The 20,532-nt window shown below is 38.4% G+C and overlaps 1 protein-coding gene across 4 annotated transcripts in view; it reads left to right on the plus strand.

Moving 5' to 3' along the window:
• ARHGAP42 (Rho GTPase activating protein 42) overlaps positions 1 to 16,807 on the plus strand; it is a 303,129-nt gene extending 286,322 nt beyond the window's left edge. For all 4 annotated transcript variants that reach the window (XM_074400467.1, XM_039471250.2, XM_074400464.1 and 1 more), the window contains exons 23-24: positions 12,142 to 12,221; positions 12,995 to 16,807. In XM_074400467.1, coding sequence (XP_074256568.1) covers positions 12,142 to 12,221; positions 12,995 to 13,083 — 169 coding nt within the window. In that variant the 3' untranslated portion in view covers positions 13,084 to 16,807. The remainder of the gene's footprint in view (positions 1 to 12,141; positions 12,222 to 12,994) is intronic.
• The last annotated feature ends 3,725 nt before the right edge of the window (positions 16,808 to 20,532 follow it).

Raw genomic sequence — 20,532 nt, forward strand, 5'->3', positions numbered from 1 at the left:
GGGTTTTTTTTAACTGCACAGAGTAGAGCCACTTTGGAATCTTCCTAGAATAATGGTCATTGCCTATCATTTAAATAGCTGAGCCCACAGTGCTCACACCTTACCTCTGTCAGCAGCGTCTTTATCTTCTTCCTTTTGACCAAGACATGGTGAAAACTAAGCCCCATGCATGTCATAGCAAACAAAATTTCTCTGAGATTTTCTTGATTTTTAAGTCTAACTATAAAGGATTTTAACCTTGCTACTTCTTCTGTCATGCTATATGGTTGAATTGCTCACTAGATGGAGCCCTTTTATTAGGAAGCTCTAAAAAGAGTCTACCTGTTAAGTAAAAACTTAAGTAATCGTAACCAAAGAGGTAATCCCCATAGAGCTTTAAGAAAATAGGCTATAGATAATGTAAATCGGAAAGCCAAAACATAATAAAAACTCAGATGTTTAACAGTCAACTCATACTCCTTTTTTTTTTTTTTTTTTTTTTTTTTGGAGACAGAGTCTTACTCTCTTGCCCAGTGCGTGACATTGGCACAATCTCAGCTCACTGCAACCTCCACCTCCCAGGTTCAAGTGATTCTCCTGCCTCCTGAGTAGCTGGGATTACAGGCACCCACCACCACACCCAGCTAATTTTTGTAATTTTAGTAGAGATGGGGTTTCACCAGGTTGGCCAGGCTGGGCTTGAACTCCTGACCTCAGGTGATCCACCCACTCAGCCTCCCAAAGCACTGGGATCACAAGTGTGAGCCACCACACCTGACCAACTCATACTTCTTTCACATGTTTTTACATTCTGAATATTCTAAATCCACCTCTAATGGGGATCAGCATAGACTTAGAGCTCACTCAGCTCTACCTTCAGAGTTGCAGTCTGTCAGTCAGTCTACAACACTTGTGATTTGTGTCACAGCTTTTCACTGAGGTAGGCACAGGGGAACACAAACAAACTTCAGGTGAGAGAGACCCTAGTTTACATTTTTAGTTCACCACTTTCTAGTTTGTGTAACCTCAGAGTTACCAATTTTGGGGAATCTATTTTCTTTATGCATACACTGAAGGTAGTAATCTCAGCTTGCCACATTGTTGGGAATGTACACCATACTGTGTTTAAACAGGACAGGTACACTGTAGATGGTTTCTACGTTAATAACTATTATTATGATTATTGTTGAAACTGCTTGCCTTAGACGCTCAAGCCTCTGATTAATATATGAGTGGTATTTAAACACTAAACACTAACTCTTAACAGTCACCTCACATCCTTTTGTACTCTTAAATAAAACTGAACAACTCATAGAAGCTAAGGGAATTTCTCTGACTAATCTCCTACCATGCCTATCTTATACTTTTTTTTCGTAAGGAGCTCAAGCTTACCCTTGAATTAGACCTTGAAAGAGATAGAACCAATAGAGGCAGTAGGAAGACTAGCCATATTTGGGAAAGAGACCAGTTGGGATATTTTAGTGGATGGTCTTGAGCAACAGAAAAATAACCCCTTTGGCATTGCCCCACGCACTGCATGGTGGGTGATCTAATCAATGATGCACCGGAACAGATCATATTCCAGGAGCTTGTGAAGGTGAAAGAACAGTCAACCATTTAGGATGGAACTGGTGAGATTTAAAAGGCCTTAATCAGTAGAGTAGTGAAAGGATGAAAAGCTATAAGGAGATTTTTAGGCTAGGATCAGGATTGGGCAACTGTTTTGATATTGGGAATAACAGACAGGTAAAGAAGTTTCCAAGTCTCTGAGACAGTGTCTGAAAGAATGGTGGTTGAGCTTCTGATCTTAGCTTGTGTGTATGTAGAAGGAAGTGAAAGTTTTGGCCATAGGGTTTGAGGAGGCTAAGGGCCAATGAGAGGCAGTTAGAAATGTGCAGCTGGAACTAGGAGAGAGCATGGAGTTTGATGCCATTTAAGAAACTTCTGGCCGGGTGCAGTGGCTCATGCCTATAATCCCAGCACTTTGGGAGGCTGAGGCGAGTGGATCACGAGGTCGAGAGATCGACACCATCTTGGTCAACATGGTGAAACCCCGTCTCTACTAAAAATACAAAAATTAGCTGGGCATGGTGGCGTGCGCCTGTAGTCCCAGCTACTTGGGAAGCTGAGACAGGATAATGGCTTGAACCCAGGAGTTGGAGGTTGCGGTGAGCCGAGATCATGCCATTGTACTCCAGGCTGAGTAACAAGAGCGAAACTCCGTCTCAAAAAGAAAAAAAGAAACTTCTACACGGCAATTACACTGTATATGTGAAGGTGAGGGTACCTAGCAAGGAGGCTTACTAAATGAAAAAGAACACATGGGCAAGCATTGGTCATTGGGGAATGATTTTATTTAGTTCAGACAAAAAAGAATGTACAGGATGAGAAGCCATGACCTACAGTGGCAGAAGCTGCAAAAAATGGTTTAGATCAGGAGAGGACTCTGGTTTTAACTTCTAAGACATCTGGGAGATCTGTAAGAAAGCAAGTTCACTGGAATGGGAGGGGCCGTGCTGCAAGACTTGTTAAAATGAAGATTCCAGGGTTTTGCCATAGACCTTATAAACCACAGTGTCTGAGACCGAGGCCTGAGGAATCTGCATTTTTTTCAACCTCCCTGAGTGATTCTTCTGTACATAAAAGTTTGAGAATTTTTGGAATAGAGAAAAATGTCTTTTGCTTGGCACAACCCTAAGCAGAGATTAGTTATTTACAATTGTTTTCCTTAATCTATAAAATCCCATTAAGAGCCAAATGTCACTAGGCTGTGTCTTACCATGATAAAGGCATATAAACCTTGACCTGGGTCTCAGTTATACTCAGGAGATCCACTTCAAAGTTGTATAAACAGGCAAGCTATACAAATATCCTCTGAAGGATGAGTTGAGAATTAGGAGTGTAAATTGAGAATTGAGCATCTGGTTCATTATAAACAATCAAATATTATCAAATTTTAAAAGACAGATTTTTTGCTAGAATTACAAAGGACAAAAATCAACAAAGTTATCTTGCTCAATGAGTTTGAATTTTTTTTTTTATGTTTTTATTTTTTTATTGCACTTTAGGTTCTGGGGTACATGTGCAGATTATGCAGGGTGTTGCATAGGTATTTACATGGCAAGGTGGTTTGTTGCCTCCATCCGCCCGTCACCTATAACTGGCATTTTCCCCCATGTTATCCCTTCCCACACCCCTCTGTCCCTCTCCAACCACCTCCCAACAGACCCCAGTGTGTGATGCTCCCCTTCCTGTGTTCATGTGTTCTCATTGTTCAACACCTGCCTAAGAGTGAAAACATGCAGTGTTTGATTTTCTGTTCTTGGTCAGTTTGCTGAGAATGATGGTTTCTAGGTTCATCCATGTCCCTACAAAGGACACGAACTCAGTGTTTTTTATGGTGTATATGTGCCACATTTTCTTTGTCCAGTCTATCATCAATGGACATTTGGGTTGGTTCCTGGTCTTTGCTATTGTAAACAGTGCTGCAGTGAACACTCGTGTGCATGTGTGCTTATAATAGAACGATTTATATTCCTTTGGGTATATACCAAGTAATGGGATTGCTGGGTCGAATGGAATTTCTATTTCTAGGTCCTCGAGGAATCGCCACACTGTCTTCCACAATGGTTGAACTAATTTACACTCCCACCAACAGTGTAAAACTGTTCCTGTTTCTCCACATCCTGTCCAGCATCTGTTGTCTCCAGATTTTTTAATGATCACCATTCTAACTGGCATGAGATGGTATCTCAATGTGGTTTTGATTTGCATTTCTCTAATGACCAGGGATGATGAGCATTTTTTTATGTTTGTTGGCCTCATACATGTCTTCTTTTGAAAAGTGTCTATTCATATCCTTTGCCCACTTTTGAATGGGTTTGCTTGTTTGTTTCTTGTAAATCTGTTTTATTTTTTTGTAGATTGTGGATATTGGCCCTTGGTCTGAAAGGTAGATTGCAAAAATTTTTTCCCATTCTATTGGTTGCCAGTTCACCCTCATGATGTTTCTTTTGCTGTGCAGAAGCTCTGAGTTTAATTAGATCCCATTTGTCTATTTTGGCTTTTGTTGCCAATGCTTTTGGTGTTTTAGTCATGAAGTCTTTGCCTATGCCTATGTCCTGAATGGTTTTGTCTAGGTTTTTGTCTAGGGTTTTTATGGTGTTAGGTCTTATGTTTAAGTCTTTAATCCATCTGGAGTTAAATTTAGTGTAAGGTGTCAGGAAGGGGTCCAGTTTCTGCTTTCTGCACATGGCTGGCCAGTTTTCCCAACACCATTTATTAAACAGGGAATCCTTTCCCGTTGCTTGTTTTTGTCAGGTTTCTCAAAGATCAGATGGTTGTAGATGGGTGGCATTGCCTCCAAGGCCTCTGTTCTGTTCCATTGGTCTATATCTCTGTTTTGGTACCAGTACCATGCTGTTTTGATTACTGTAGCCTTGTAGTATAGTTTGAAGTCAGGTAGTGTGATTCCTCCAGCTTTGTTCTCTTTGCTTAGGATTGTTTTGGCTATATGGGCTCTCTTTTGGTTCCATATGAAGTTTAAGGTGGTTTTTTTCCAGTTCTGTGAAGAGAGTCATAGGTAACTTGATGAGGATAGCATTGAATCTGTAAATTACTGTGGGCAGTATAGCCATTTTCACGATACTGATTCTTCCTAATCATGAGCATGGAATATTTTTCCATCTGCTTGTGTTCTTATTTCCTTGAGCAGTGGTTTGTAGTTCTCCTTGAAGAGGTCCTTTACATCCTTTGTTAGTTATATATCTAGGTATTTTATTCTCTTTGTAGCAGTTGTGAATGGGAATTCACTCTTGATTTGTTTCTCTGTTAGTCTGTTGTTGATGTATAGGGATGCTTGTGATTTCTGCACATTGATTTTATATTCTGAGACTTTGCTGAAGTTGCTTATCAGTTTGAGGAGATTTTGGTCTGAGATGATGGAATCTTCTAAATACAATCATGTCATCTGCAAATAGAGACAGTTTGACCTCCTCCTTTATTAATTTAATAGGCTTTATTTCTTTTTCTTGCCTGATTGCTCTGGCTAGAACTTCCAATGTTATATTGAATAGGAGTGTGAGAGAGGGAGGGCATCCTCGTCTTGTGCTAGTTTTCAAAGGGAATGCTCCCAGGTTTTGCCCATTCAGTATGATATTTGCTGTTGGTTTGTCATAAATAGCTTTTATTATTTTGAGATATATTCCATCAATACCTTGTTTATTGAGAGTTTTTAGCATAAAGGGCTGTTGCATTTTGTTGAAGGTGTTCTCTGCATCTATTGAGAGAATCATATGGTTTTTTTCTTTGGTTCTGTTGATGTGGTGGATTATGTTTATAGACTTGCATATGTTGAACCAGCCTTGCGTCCCCGGGATGAAGCCAACTTGATTGTGATGGATAAACTGTTTGATGTACTGTTGCAATCGGTTTCCCAGTATTTTATTGAAGATTTTTGCATCTATGTTCATCATGGATATTGGCCTGAAGTTTTCTTTTTTTGTTGATTCTCTGCTGGGTTTTGGTATCAGGATGATGTTGGTCTCATAAAATGATTTGGGAAGGATTCACTCTTTTTGTATTGTTGAAATAGTTTAAGAAGGATTGGTACCAGCTCCTCTTTGTACATCTGGTAGAATTTGGCTGTGAACCCATCTGGTCCTGGACTTTTTTTGGTTAGTAGGCTCTTAATTACTGCCTCAACTTCAGCCCTTGTTATTGGTCTATTCAGGGTTTCAACTTCTTCCTGGTTTAGTCTTGATAGGGTGCAAGTGTCCAGGAATGTATCCATTTCTTCCAGGTGTACTGGTTTATGCACATCGAGTTGTTTATAGTAATCTCTATGGTAGTTTGTATTTCTGTGGAATTAGTGGTGATAGCCCCTTGATCTTTTTTTTATTGCATCTCTTTGATTCTTCTATCTTTTCTTTTTTGTTAATCTGGCTAGCGGTCTGTCTGTTTTGTTGATCTTTTCAGAAAATCATCTCCTGGATTCACTGATTGTTTTTTGAAGGATTTTTTTCTGTGTGTCTCTCCCTCCCTCCTTGACTTCTGCTCTGATCTTAGTTATTTCTTGTCTTCTTGCTTTTGAGTTTTTTCGATATTGCTCTTCTAGCTCATTCAATTTTGGTGATAGGGTGTCGATTTTAGATCTCTCTTTGCTTCTCCTATGGGCATTTATTGCTATAAATTTCCCTCTAGACACTGCTTTAAATGTGTCCCAGAGATTCTGGTACGTTGTGTCTTCATTCTTGTTGGTTTCTTGTAGCATGAGTGACCGTGGGAAATGGATTTCTCAGACACTGAATACAGGAGGAAGGTTTATTCAGCCAGGAGCAAGGTGGCATAGTTGCCTAACAGCCAAGCTTGTTTAACAAAGGGAGATTCAGCCTTTATATAGGCTTATACTTTAGATGTTACATGTGGAAGAATATTAGGTTTATAGCTTTAGAAATCACATGTGAAAGAGTTCCAGTTTACAGTTCTAGGACTTACATGTGAAAAGCTCCCTGTTTACAGTTTTAGGAATCACATGTGAAAGGGTTCCAGTGTACAGTTTTAGGACTCACATGTGAAAAGGTTTCTGGTTTGATTTTAAGTAAAAATAGTGCCTTCTGGAGAGTTTCCCCAAGGCCTAGCCTGTCACCTATAGGAAGGTAAAACCAGAGGTGCCAGTCAGTCAACCTTTTCTTATACTGAAATGCAGCATGATAGTCAAAGGGGAAGTTGATCTGAAAAGCCTGGGTCTCTTCATCTAAGAACATCTTTATTTCTGCTTTCATTTCATTGTTTATCCAGTCAACATTCAGGAGCCAGTTGTTCCGTTTCCATGTAGTTGTACAGTTCTGAGTGAGTTTCTTAATCCTGAGTTCTAATTTAATTGTACTGTGGTCTGAGAGACTGTCTGTTATGATTTCCGTTCTTTTGCGTTTGCTGAGGAGTGATTTACTTCCAATTATGTGGTCAGTTTTAGAGCAGGTGTGATGTGGTGCTGAGAAAGAAGAATGTATATTCTATGGATTTGTGACTTTGAATTTTTAAAAGGCTGTATATCACTGGTTTAGAGCACAGTTACTTATTTAAGACACACATAAGATGCAGAAATCATTATAACACACATAAGAAGGAAAAAAATTAATGATTTTCCTTGAGAAAATGTGAAAACTAATAAAGAAGTAAATTAAAACCACTTACAACTTTATCACCCGAAGAAAACTATTAAAATTTGGTACACAGCCTTCTAATCTCATCTTTGGCAATGGTTCTCAAACTTCTTGATCTCATAACACCTTTATAAATTTGAAAGATCAATAAGGATCCCCAAAGGACTTCTGTTTTTATGGATTATACGTATTGATATTTACTGTATTAGAAATTCATATAAAACATTTTAAAATATGTATTTATTTTAAATAACAATAAGCCCATTACATATTAGCACAAATAACATGATTTTTTGAAAAATGATATTTTTCCAAAACAGGGTTGAACTGTTTTATATTCTTTCAGCTATCTTTAAAACCTGACATAATAGAAAATAAATGAATTATCATATACATTCCATTAGCTTCAGATCAATGATATCTTAGGCTCCTGCCTGCCCCTCTATCTTCCTTCCACAGGTTCCCCTCACCACCTTTGGAAAACTACCCTGTGATAAACACACAAAGGGACACGTGGGTGGGGGTGCTGGGAGGGTGGGGCAGTTCACTGTATTGTTGCTATCACAGTGCCCAACACACAATCGATGCTTAATAAAATTGTTCAATGAGTAAATAAAATACACATTTTTAACTTAAAAATACTTTGTTACTCACTTTTTCACTTCATTTTTTGCAATATGCATGCCTTTGACACAAGCAGCTTTAACTCTGCAGCTCAAGTGGAAGTTTTTAGCATTGAGGCATTCAGATATTCAAGCTGGAAACAGCAAGTGTGTGTTGGAAAAAAATCTATGAAAAGAACATGTAATTAATTTTAAGAAATCTCCAGCCGGGCACGGTGGCTCAAGCCTGTAATCCCAGCACTTTAGGAGGTGAGGCTGGTGGATCATGAGGCCAGGAGATCAAGACCATCCTGGCTAACACAGTGAAGCCCCATCTCTACTAAAAATACAAAACCTTAGCCATGCGTGATGGTACGCGCCTGTAGTCCCATCTCCTCAGGAGGCTGAGGCACGGGAATGGCTTGAACTCGGGAGGAAGAGGTTGCAGTGAGCCAAGATCACACCACTGCACACCAGCCTGGGTAACAGTGAGACTCCATCTCAAAAAAAAAAAAAAAAAGAAAAAGAAATCTCCAGCTAAGCTGGCTCACTTCTGTAATCCTAGCACTTTGGGAGGCCAAGGCAGGTGGATCACGAGGTCAAGACATTGAGACCATCTTGGCTAACATGGTGGAACTGTGGGCTTAAGGCGAGTAGATGGTTTGAGCCCAGGTATTTGAAACCCTGTCTCTACAAAAAATACAAAATATTAGTTTGCATGGTGGTACACACCTAATAGTCCCAGCTACCTGGGCTAAGATGGGAAGATCACCTGAGCTCAGGAAGTTGAAACTACAGTGAGCCATGACTGCACCACTGCATTCCAGCCTGAGCAACAGAGTGAGACCCTGTCTCAAAAAAAAAAAGAGAAAAGAAAGCAAAGAAGGAAAACATCTCCAACTAGTACCCAGGAAACACAAGCAGTCTAATACTTCATCAGATTGGTGTGCTCTAATTTATTTTCTAAGTTCTCTATTCTCTGTTGATGAATACTTAAGATTGTTGTGATTTTAAAAAATTTTCACTTGTATATATAGTATTGCTCTAGTATCTTTCTACTTCCGTGCACTCCTATCCCCTTCAGATGTGAAACTATCAATAGCATCAAACTGCGTGTATTCATCATTGTTAAGCAGGCCTCCAGATGACATTGTATCAATTTTGGTGAATTTTAAAAATTTCTCTTATGTTTAAGACAAACATTGGCAAATTTTGCACACTGACCCAATCAAACTTTTTAAATTTTATTCATTAAATGCGTTAGATGGCATTTAGAATGAGGAAGGAGGCTTGTGGGCAGATCATTTTTCTGAGGATAAGGGAAGAAATGGCTTTCGGGACTGTGCCATTACCTCACTCTCCCAAGCAGTAAGAAGCAGAATTTCCAAAATCCTTTTCAAAGAGAGATTAGAATTTTCTGAAGAGAGACACAATAGGTGACAGTGTTATTTTCACATCTTCTTCAATACACCAAGGCAGTAAAAGAGGAAGCATTAGCACCTGAGGAAACTTCACTGATATAGAAGTCTACATTAAATCATCAAAGCTCTCTGCAGAGTTAACACCTGCAGTTAGAGATCTCAGCAGAAGAAAAGTCTGTCAAGTCAGTGCACAGATAATCGAAAAGTCATGACAGGTAGTATTTGGGACTGTGTGATTTTGACACATTTAACAATATATGTCTTTATTTATTTAGCGATATAATCATTCTGTATGCTTTCTGCCTCCCTCAGCCAGTCCCATAGAAAACTATAAAAGTAAGAAGAACATTTATGTCTAAAACATTAATTACAAGATTTGGGGTACATTTTAAAGTGTTGTTTTGAAAATTATGTCATTGTAAAGAATATTATACTGTAATCACTTCTAGAACTTTGGAGATTTTTTTCTTATAGCTCTTTATAATTTATCTTAATGATTCAAAGAAATATGACCTAATGTTCACTGGAGAAAGCTGTTGCTATTAGCAAATGTGATTTTGTTTTTTGTTTTTTGTTTTTTTTTGAAAAATCTTCCCTGTTTTTTAGGGAAATAGCTCTGCAGTCCTCAGTAATATCCCGATCAAATGAAATGGTTATAGTTGGCTAGAAATTTATAGGGAAAAAGTTTATGTTCTGTTGGAGACTACCGTAGTCCGATTGTTAGAAGTCTTCAGAACCTGCTAGTGTTCCCACTTCCCACCTGGATGCATCCAGCCTACCCATGTGCAGGTGTTCACGTGCATACACACAGTTCTTTAAAGTCCTGTCCGGCCGGGCGTGGTGGCTCAAGCCTGTAATCCCAGCACTTTGGGAGGCCGAGGTGGGAGGGTCACAAGGTCAAGAGATCGAGACCATCCTGGTCAACATGGTGAAACCCCGTCTCTACTAAGAATACAAAAAATTAGCTGGGCATGGTGGCACGTGCCTGTAATCCCAGCTACTCAGGAGGCTGAGGCAGGAGAATTGCCTGAACCCAGGAGGCGGAGGTTGCGGTGAGCCAAGATCGCACCATTGCACTCCAGCCTGGGTAACAAGAGCAAACCTCGGTCTCAAAAAAAAAAAAAAAAAAAAAAAAAGACTTGTCCTTCCCCGAGTCCTACTTCCTCCATTCTTCCTTAGACCATGTTTCACTGGGATGTTGTGCTATGTGGGCTGAGGGTCATTCCCAAACCTGCCCTCCTAGCAAGCTTTCTGAAAGTACAGCCTGAGGCTCACCTCTAATGAAACAGATTGGAGGCAGGTCCAGAATTTTTCTCTCTGTGCTTTCCAATCCAGATGATCTTTGAACCCCAGTTTAAATGGCTGGGCCTCATTCTGGAAGTGTAGAATTAAGACCCAGGGTTGAGCCAACAGGGAAATGAAATTATAATGTAATGCTGCTGCATGGCAGAGCTGTAGATGCAAATATTGCTGATGCTGCTTTGCGGGTATAGGGCTGGGACCCCAAGGAGGAGAGATAAGGTGCCCATTTTCTCATTCATTTAGTTAACATTTACTGAGTTATTACCAAGCAACAGACATTGTTAGTGGGATTGCATGCTAGCTAGGGGAGAAGATAAAAATATCAGCAATAGTAACAAAATACCAGATACTAACACCATGCAGACTTGAAGCGGGAAGATGTGATAGTTACCTGGGCAACTATTTCAGAGAGTATGATTAGAGAAGGCTTGGCCTGCAGCAAAACTCTTGAAATTGAAGGTGAACCTGAAGTACATGGCCATGTGAAGATCAAGAGGAAAACATCCCAGGGCATGGCCGTAGCCGGCCTGAGGTGGGAGTGAGTTTGGCATGTTCGAAAGAGGGCCACTGTGACTGGAGTAGAGTGGGAGAGCAGAGGTGGGGACACAGAAGCAGGGACACAAAGAGGCAGGGGCCAAAGTAGGAAGCCAGTTGAAAGGTTGTCAGGGAAGTAACATGATCTGACGGGCATTTTAAAGCTGCCCTCTGGCTGCTCTGTAGATAATGGATTGTAAGGGAATAAAAGAAGAAGACTATAGAGGTTCTAGGAAGCTAAGAAGTCATTCCGCCAACTAGGTTGGAAATGCTACTGTCTTGGACTCTGGCTGTGGAAGAGGCGGTAAGTGCGTGCAGTTGGGATCACTTGCAAGTCTTACCAAGGTCATTGAATGTTGCAGATTAAAGGAGACTTGCCTGGTGCCTCGATGAGCAGCCTCAGACGATGCCTTTTCAGTGTTTGCTCAAATATTTTTGGATCATATCTCATATGTAACTCCTAAATTCTGGCTTCACTCGAAAAATAAGAAGAGTATCTGACTACATTTTGCACGAATTTGCATATAGTGACAGAGCTTGGGAGCTGAGTGGTTGGCCTCTCTTTTTAAGAATGGGTGTACTCCGGTTTGCAAAGCCTCCACCTGTCCCCATCTTCCTGACAGTGAAGCTGTAGTTGGTTGTGATTTATCATCCGCGTATCCCGTGATTTTCCCTGTATTATGCCTCATCAACTTACTTGCCATATTCTTTAAGCCTTTTAATTTTTAGATCTCACCTCAGATAGCCTGAACATGAAAGTGGAAAAAAAAAAGCTTTGGGGCACCTAGTAACCTTGGTTCCTATACCGCTGTAAAACAGCCTGTTTGGCAGCTTATTAAACAATTAAATAAAATCAGGCTTTAAAAGCAACCTATGTTGTTATCAGCCAAGGGATACCCTGGAGCACATTTCCTAGAAACACAAGAAGGGTTTCTAGTGTGCTAATTATCCTGGATTTCTTGATCTGGTAACATGACTGTGTTCAGTGGAAAAAGCACCGATGTACACTTATATGTGCACTTCATGTACGTTATGTTCCAATTACAAGTACAAATTAATAGTATTCTTTAAGAGTAGTTTTAAATATAGATGTACTTAGGTTGAGTGTTGAGGTTTTGACAAATTGTCGTGTTCTTTCAGCCAAGCCAAAGCCATGTATTCCTGTAAAGCAGAGCATAGCCATGAGCTTTCCTTCCCACAAGGAGCGATATTTTCTAATGGTAAGTGCATCAGTTCCCTCTGCTTAAGTTTGTCATCATGGGGAGGATGAAGGAATAGTATGATGGTATGAGTCTAAAGTAGAAGCCAGAAGCCTCAGATGCTATCCCAGGTCCTGCTTCTCATGATGGACATGCATGAACACATCAAATCCTTCTGGGTGGCATGCACCTGTAGTCGCAGCTGCTTAAGAGGGCAAGCCACATACGTACGTACATACATACATACATACAAATTTTTAAATTCCCTTTGGATTCATTCCTCTCCTGCAGGCACTTGTGTGTATGTGCCTGTTTGTAGAAGTGAGAGAGATTGTTTTATTTGACTATGTGAATGCAAAGCACATTCCAACTTTAAAGGGCTGTGACATTGTTTTGTTTGGACAATTTGAGTTTAGTGTATAGTTGGCCCTCTGTATCCAGGGGTTCTGCATGCACAATTTAACCAGCCATGGATCAAAACGTTGGAAAATAAATAATAATGTAAATTTTAAAAATATATAGTATTACAACTATTTGCATAGTATGTAGATTGTAAAATGTATTACAAGTAATCTAGAAATGATTTAAAGCATACAGGAGGATGTCCCTAGGGTATATGCAAATATTACATCATTTTATATCAGGGATGTGAGCAAGCACAGGTTTTGGTATCCACAAGGGGTCCTGGAAACAATCCCCCACAGATACCCAGGACTGACTGTGCTGAACACCCACTTGTTGCTATAATTATTTGACACTAATGTTGACTGAGTGCTATTTATTTATTTTGCCAGTGTACCCATCAGTGGAACCAGGATGGTTAAAGGCAACTTATGAAGGCAAAACGGGACTAGTTCCAGAAAATTATGTTGTCTTCCTCTAATACTATTTAGTGGATGGCAGTATCTTCATGGTATCCATGGTAACGAATAATAAGTGCTATGATTTTATCTGACACAGATACACGGGGATCAGCCCACTAAGTGAAAACAGTCAATTTCCATCACTTTCTTCACCAGCAGACTATGTAGCTCCTTATTAATGGAAAAAAAAAGGTTTAAATTGTTGGCCATTCTTTTTTGGTTGGTTTCTTATTTTAAAACATCTTGCTTCTGAAAAATTTATTTTTGGATACTATGCAACTCTCCAGTGTCTCTTCCATAACAATTATATTTCCAATACTGTATTAAATACTATATCCCAGAAATTTGGAAACCAGAAACCTGCTACATGGATTTTGAGATCTGTCCTTTACTGCCTGGTATTCTCTCAGAATCTCTGAAATTGTTACTTAAAAATGTAATTTAAATTGTTTAGTCATTATTTTTTTTCTTAGAAAGATACTGCTTTTATATATGATTGTTTTGCTGGTCCTAAACATTTCAAGGATGTAAGTCTTTATTTTAATATAACTTTATTTGTTTTCCAATTAGATGATATTATTCAAAAGCAATAATGTATATGATATCTATAAAGGAAGCAAAATTAAGTCATACACTGATTCCACTGTAAACAGTATGTCCAGAATTCCAGACATCTTCTGTGGATTTAGTATAGGGATCAGCAAACCTTTTCTATTTTCTATAAAGGCCTGATAGCAAATATTTTTGTGGCGGGCTAGATTTGGCTCATGGGTTATAGTTTGCTGACCCCTAGTTTAGAGGATATGTAAAACTATCTTCATAACTTTGCAATTCTTATAAAATCTTACACTAAAATATAAATACTGATGAATTATATGCACGTATTCTCTACCAATAGCATTATAGTGACATCATAGAAGAATATTTAAAATGGGAAAACAGTAAAACTACAGTATCCAGGCATAGAACTTAAATTCCATCTGGAAGATTGTAAAGTGTCAAAGTATTTTGATGTTAATTTAATTTGGGCTTTTGAAATGTTCTTCTACGAATAAAAAAGATGTTTGAAAATGTTACGGGGAAGCTATGTCCTCTGAAATCTATCTTTAGTTGAAACAGAAAATAAACACAAAGGTACAAGATCCTTAAATTACTTTGAACCACAGAAGTTGAAATTGTTTTATGATCTTTAGCAGAAATAAAATCTGTACATTATTTCCTTTTATGTCTTTTAGTTTACAGCCTTTATTAGGAATTTCCGTGAATTTGTACAGCATAGTAATAGGTATTTACTGTCCACTTATATATATATCATCAGCATCTGGTCATGCATGAACCATTAATTCTATATTTCTATTTCAATAATTCTAATATATTATTTCTATAAATATATCTATATGTGGCAAAGAGCCTTTCTTCTCAAGATCCTGAAAAGCTGGTTATCTGCCCTTTGAGTGCCACAGTCCTGACCTGCTTGTTCTTGACATCTTACGTATTACTTCAGAGTGCCCCACTGTGTAGACACTCAGGTATTAACTGTACAAAACTCTTTACACACTATTACAATCTGTAGTCTCAATCTCTTTTACTTTAATGTTTCTAGAATTAATAGGTTAAATACACATATACACACACAACTATGCCTCAGAAAAGTTATGCTTTTACAAATTAAAAGAATAGATTAGAATTGACAAGTAGAATAATAGTAAACAGAGTCAGAATTAGGAATCAATGTCAGTAAATCAAAAGAAGGAAAAATACTCTGTAATAGAAACTAGCAGTGCAATGTAAAAGTCTGATGAAAGATTATCTTTTTCTTTTACCTCTTACTGTTGATCTCTGCACACTGTAATAAGGTGTTGCTGGATCTTCGTGGTGTAGGTCCTTGGTGACCCTTGGTCTTAATAACAGCATTGCTGACACCCTGATTACCCTCTGCTGGAACAGAAGGTAGTTTACCAACGTACTAGTCCCTTAGTCTACACAGCACCCTTGGTTTAAGCACGCTTACCATCATCTGGCATCCTGCTATGTTAGAACCTCTTAAAAGCAAATTGGTTTTCTTTCAAAGACCAACTTGACTCCAAAGAGAGATTCAGAATCCTACACTTCTCCCACTGGTACATAAAGAAATCTCAACCTTCAACCATTATTTTATTTGAACACAGAACAAAGTGTTCTTGCCTCTGAGTTGTCTGTGAGCTAATTCTACAGGTGTTCCATTCAGATTTAAAGCTTTTTTACTGCATAGGATGTGGACATGATGCCTAACTCTTGTATCTGATGACAAGGCATGTGTTGTAGCCACAGTACTGGCTATGGTCCCTTAGCTGAAACAAGCTACAAAGGCACAGATTCAAACTGCTTGTGCTTGAAGTTTTAATCTTGTAGATTTGTGAGGACGGCTCTTTTTTCTTCATAATGGATTACAAATGTAAGCAAGCCATGGCCACATACTGGACACAGGCTAAAGCTGCCTTTCCCTTAAAGTAAGTCTCCTACAGATATTTATGAGCATTTGAGAAGTCAGGACATGTACTGTAAATCACACAGCATGTTAATTACACAGGAAGGCAATGCCAGACGCTGGAAGAGGATCACATTCAACTTCTAATAGTATTTCAATAACAAAATCTTAGCTTTTCAAAAACAATGTGAAGATACATTAGAATTGCCACATTCCTACCTTCAAAACATGCAACCTCTGCACCCTAATCACTGCTTACAGTATAATCAGTATGACGATGAGATTGAGGGGTCTAAGTTTAACTTCATCATCTCTTGTGTTATGTGAAAATAACAAAACATTTGTATATTTCACAGATGACTCTTTTGTTTTGCCATAACTCTACCGAGTTTATGGAAACTAGTCAACTGAAGGATTTTTTTGTTGTGTTATGTATAAATGTCTGAACAGTAAAATCATCTTTGTATTCCTGTAATGTTCATGAAGTATGAGGAAATCCATTTCTCCTTGTTTGATGTGAGTGGTTTTACTTGTTGAATGGGTTCCCTGTGCTTTGTAATGTGCATGGAAATAACCAGGTTTCTCAACAATGATTTGTCTGCTGGCTCTTATCAGAGATAGTGGAGGGAAAAAAATGTACTTTAAAACCCCAAATTATCTAGGTTTCCAAGTAGGAAAAATAAAGATACATATGATTTTTATTCTTATTTTATCATCATTAGATATACAGAATGTGGCATGCTTTATAAAAATTCACCATGCTGTGAGGCAAACAGATTTCTTACTCCAGTCCTGTGCACCCTGCTCACCTTCTCACTCCTAGAACCATTCTTCTGGTCCCTGTTGAAAGGGTGCCATTCATGTGGTTTCAGTTTAGAGGAGTCCCTCAGAGCTTTACCTCAAGCAATTTCAAAATACCTTCATTATGTATTCAGGTTGCCTTCTTTAGCATTTGGAACCCCAACTAGACTTACACTTTGACTAAATTCAGAGGCCGAGCAATTTAGGGAACAGATTTTGTTCTTTGGTTTTATGATACATTTGTAATTCACATCTATTAGCATGACCTCACATCACTGCATAGGACCCTGAAATCATATCTCTCGGTCAGGTCACGAAAAACAGCAGAGTCTTGACTGTTGTCCAGAAGTTTCTTTCCTCCTGACCAAAGGTTTCCCCTTAGAGTAGACATTGCTATTTAACTTTGCCTCCTACCCTTTTTTATTACCTTCCAAAATCAAAACACTTAAAAAAAAAAAAACAACAAAGAAAGAAAACTTTTCTGAACAGTCTGTGTCCTGCCTGTCTCCTGTTGATTCACAGACGTCGTATCAGGTATTCATCAACTAGCCTCAGTTTCCTGAACACATTCTCTGTATCCCTCGTTGTCACCATTATCTCCCTGCTTCAAAATGTGCTGGTTCCACTTAGTAATAACCTTGGGAAAACTCAGGTTTATGAATGATGTGAACTTTTAGAGGATCAAATCAGTAAATTGGATTTTGTTTTTCTTGAGGGCAGCTGTACTCACTGTTTTAAATAGAGTCTAGATAAGAATGTTGACAGCATGCACAGTAAGCCATTGGCAGAAAATTGATCTGCATGTCCTAGACCAATGTTCAGAAGGTGTTTTGTGGTTTAGGGAGCCCAGCCCATCATCCCTCTTCCCTTTGGCACTCATGAGAGAAATGCCAAGTTCAGTGTGAATTTTTCTTGGTGCTGTATGGAGAAATGGAGTCTGTGTGCTTACTGAAGAGTCCCAAAAGGCAGGGACCGTTTTCATGATTGCCATCATAAATATTCGCTACCCGCAAGATGCTTGTGTACAGGGCTACTTGGGAAATTCAACTGTTGGAGGAGGCAGGGGCTGAAGGTGTCAAAACCACCTCAATTAGATAACCACATTCTCCCCTTTGTAGCATCCCATCTCTCACCAGTGTTTCCCATGGTCTTTATGCTTCCAGAGTTAACAGCAACTCCATTTTGCCTTGAATTCCCTCAGTCTTATAGATTAAAAATGTGCATTTTTAAATAAAATACATACTTTTAATCTATATATAGCTCCATATATATAGTGCATACTTTTAATCTCTATATGGCAGCATTTTTGAGGTTTTATATCTGCTGATGTACCCTCAACTGCCTCCTTTTTGCCGAGAATGATGCCCACAAGAACTGGTCTAAGAACACGGTCTGCACATGATTTATGCTTAAAATCCAAGATATCACCCCATATGGAAGGTTGAGATTTACGGAGTCCTTCTTGATTTCTGAGCTGAAACCTTTACAAATAGGAAATTTGGCAGGGAAGACACCTGGGTTTTAAATTCAGAATCCTATTTATATACTGTTAAAATTTGAGGTACTGTAGTTTATATAAAAGTCAGATGTTTAGATATTATGTTTCAGTACTAGGAGCTTCTTTGCAGCCATTAACATGACAAATTAAGTAATAAATATAAAAGTGATTGTCCGTAAATTATCATTGAATTTTTTGTTTATTTTGTAGTGTTTCTGTATTTATCTGCACTTTGTGTATATAAACACACATATGTATGCCAACGTGTAAATAACCTCATGTTTATTCCTAATCTAAATTGCCACAATATTTTAAATATATGGTTACACTGTGTTTTAAATTACTTTAAAAATAAACTTTGTAAGCACATTTTAATTTAGTCTTTGTACTTGACGACCCACTGTGTTGGAAGGCAATTGTCTTGGCTTCATGTAGAGGAAAACCAGGGTTTCTGGTACTGTGAGTGATCACTTGGTATGGCTAAATCATAGCAGAATTTGGTGACCTTCTCCTGACAAATTGGTATTATGCAAGCTTTGGAAAATGTTAATGTTGATAACCTATTAATAATGCAGGTATCCACAGAGGAGGGGGGAAATGGGCCACATGCAAAATACTAAATATAACAGGCATGCAAGCTTACCTGAAATACATGTTTGTGGAAGTTCACAAGTGTACTAGGAAAGAAATATCAGCATGCACATACTGTCAATTTTTATTAGTTTTGTGACCCTCTTGGTCACTACTTGACTTCTACATAAAAACTTTGCTCCCTCAAAAAAAGAGAATCATGTATTTATTTTGCACTGCTCCATAGATCATTAGAGTACAGAAGATCACCTTATCAGAACTGAGCCTCACAAGTTGACCGTTGGACAACCTGGCTTGCTCACATAGGTTGTAGTTTTCATCAGTATCAAAGGGAAAGAGATAAATTCATGACACAACACCTGTTAAGATATAAGGATTAATGTTAACTCCAGTATAATTAAGCAGGAAAAGACTATTAGGTTAGATTAGAGATTATTGCAGATGAGCTGCTATTTAAGAATGTTGGGTTTATTAGCCTAGAATCCCTTATAACTGATATTTTAGAAATAAAAACGAATTAGATTCCAGTGGCCAAAGCTAGAATGATTTGAGCAACAAAATAATGCAGTATTGAATGATTGGCTTATAAAACAAAATATAAAATGAATATCCATGAATCCACACAGATATAAATGACAATAAATTTCACTTATGTAAAAAAATGGAGAGGAGACAAATCTTTTGAAAAATATTCCAAATCATAATTGTAGTTATAGTTGGTCTTCCATCTAGCAGGTAGAATTTAAATCTCTCCTGCTTAAAGGTGAGCTAGACTTAGTAACTTAGTTCCAAAATACAGAGTATGGAAAACTGCCCTAACTTTGCAGAAAAGAAACTTAGTAGCCACTGTCTTAATCAAGTGGTAAAACTTAACGTCAGTGATACTGGGTAGTTGACTTTGACCCCATAATACATGATGTGAAGAGCACTCTACATCTGTAGTATTATTTCCCCAAACCCGTAATTCCAGTGTAACCACTGGAAAAACCAGACAACCCAGAATGCAGACATTCTACAGAATAGATCTGGGCCCTGTACTCTTCAAGACTAGAGCCTATGAAAAATAGGTAAATATGGAGCAGATGTCACAGATCAAAGTATACTCAGGAGACAGGGCAACTAAATACAATGTGAAACCCTGGTTTGGATCCAGGAACAGAAAGAAGACAATAATAGCCTGGTGAGGTGAGTCGCGCCTGTAATTCTAGCACTTTGGGAGACAGAGGCAGACGGATCACCTGAGGTCAAAAGCTCAAGACCAGCCTGGCCAACATGGTGAAACCCATCTCTACTAAAAATACAGAATTAGCTGGGCGTGGTGTTGGGTGCCTGTAACCCAGCTACACAGGAGGCTGAGGAGGCTGAGGCAGGAGAATCACTTGAAGCCAGGAGGCGGAGGTTGCAGTGAGCCAAGAGCACACCATTGCACTCCAGCCTATGCAAAAAGAGCAAAACTCTGTCTCAAAAAATAATAATAATAATAATAATAATAATAGATAAGCTGGTGATGCCCAAATAAGATCTAAGCTTTAGTTAATAGTTTAAAAATAAGATAACAAAAACTAAGCAAAAAATAATGCATGAGCTAGGGATACTTAGATCATTTTTGCGATTTTAGTGACTTATTCAAGAATTAAACATTTTCACTTTTTTCCCCCATTACATTTTGATCTGTGTGTGCAAGATACATCTCCTATTCATAACTCAATCTCCGACTTTAGAACAGATCAGGGCATAAGCCCCTTTCATTTAATGAAGAAATTCATTAGCAAGGGAGCAATCATTGTAAACCCTTTAAGAATTTAAAGAATATGGTTGTGGGCTTGTGTTTTTGTGTCTGTGTCAATTCTCCCAAGAACAGTGGAATTATTCTTAAACATCCATGAATACATGGATCTACCCTGGAGTTATTTATATGTCAATGGGATAAACATCCCCTATACACATGAATATGTCTTAAGGGCAGAGAACAGATTTTCTTCTCATTACTAGCCCTATCAACACTTGATTGAGAGAAAAAATTGGGGGATGATGTTGAAGAACTAGATTTTCTAAACCATTAAAAATACTCCAGATTTGGAAAAGTAAGCTATATTAACCTTAAGTTGAAGT

Source organism: Saimiri boliviensis, chromosome 6 (assembly GCF_048565385.1).
Source record: "Saimiri boliviensis isolate mSaiBol1 chromosome 6, mSaiBol1.pri, whole genome shotgun sequence".
Classification (NCBI taxonomy): Eukaryota; Metazoa; Chordata; class Mammalia; order Primates; family Cebidae; genus Saimiri; species Saimiri boliviensis.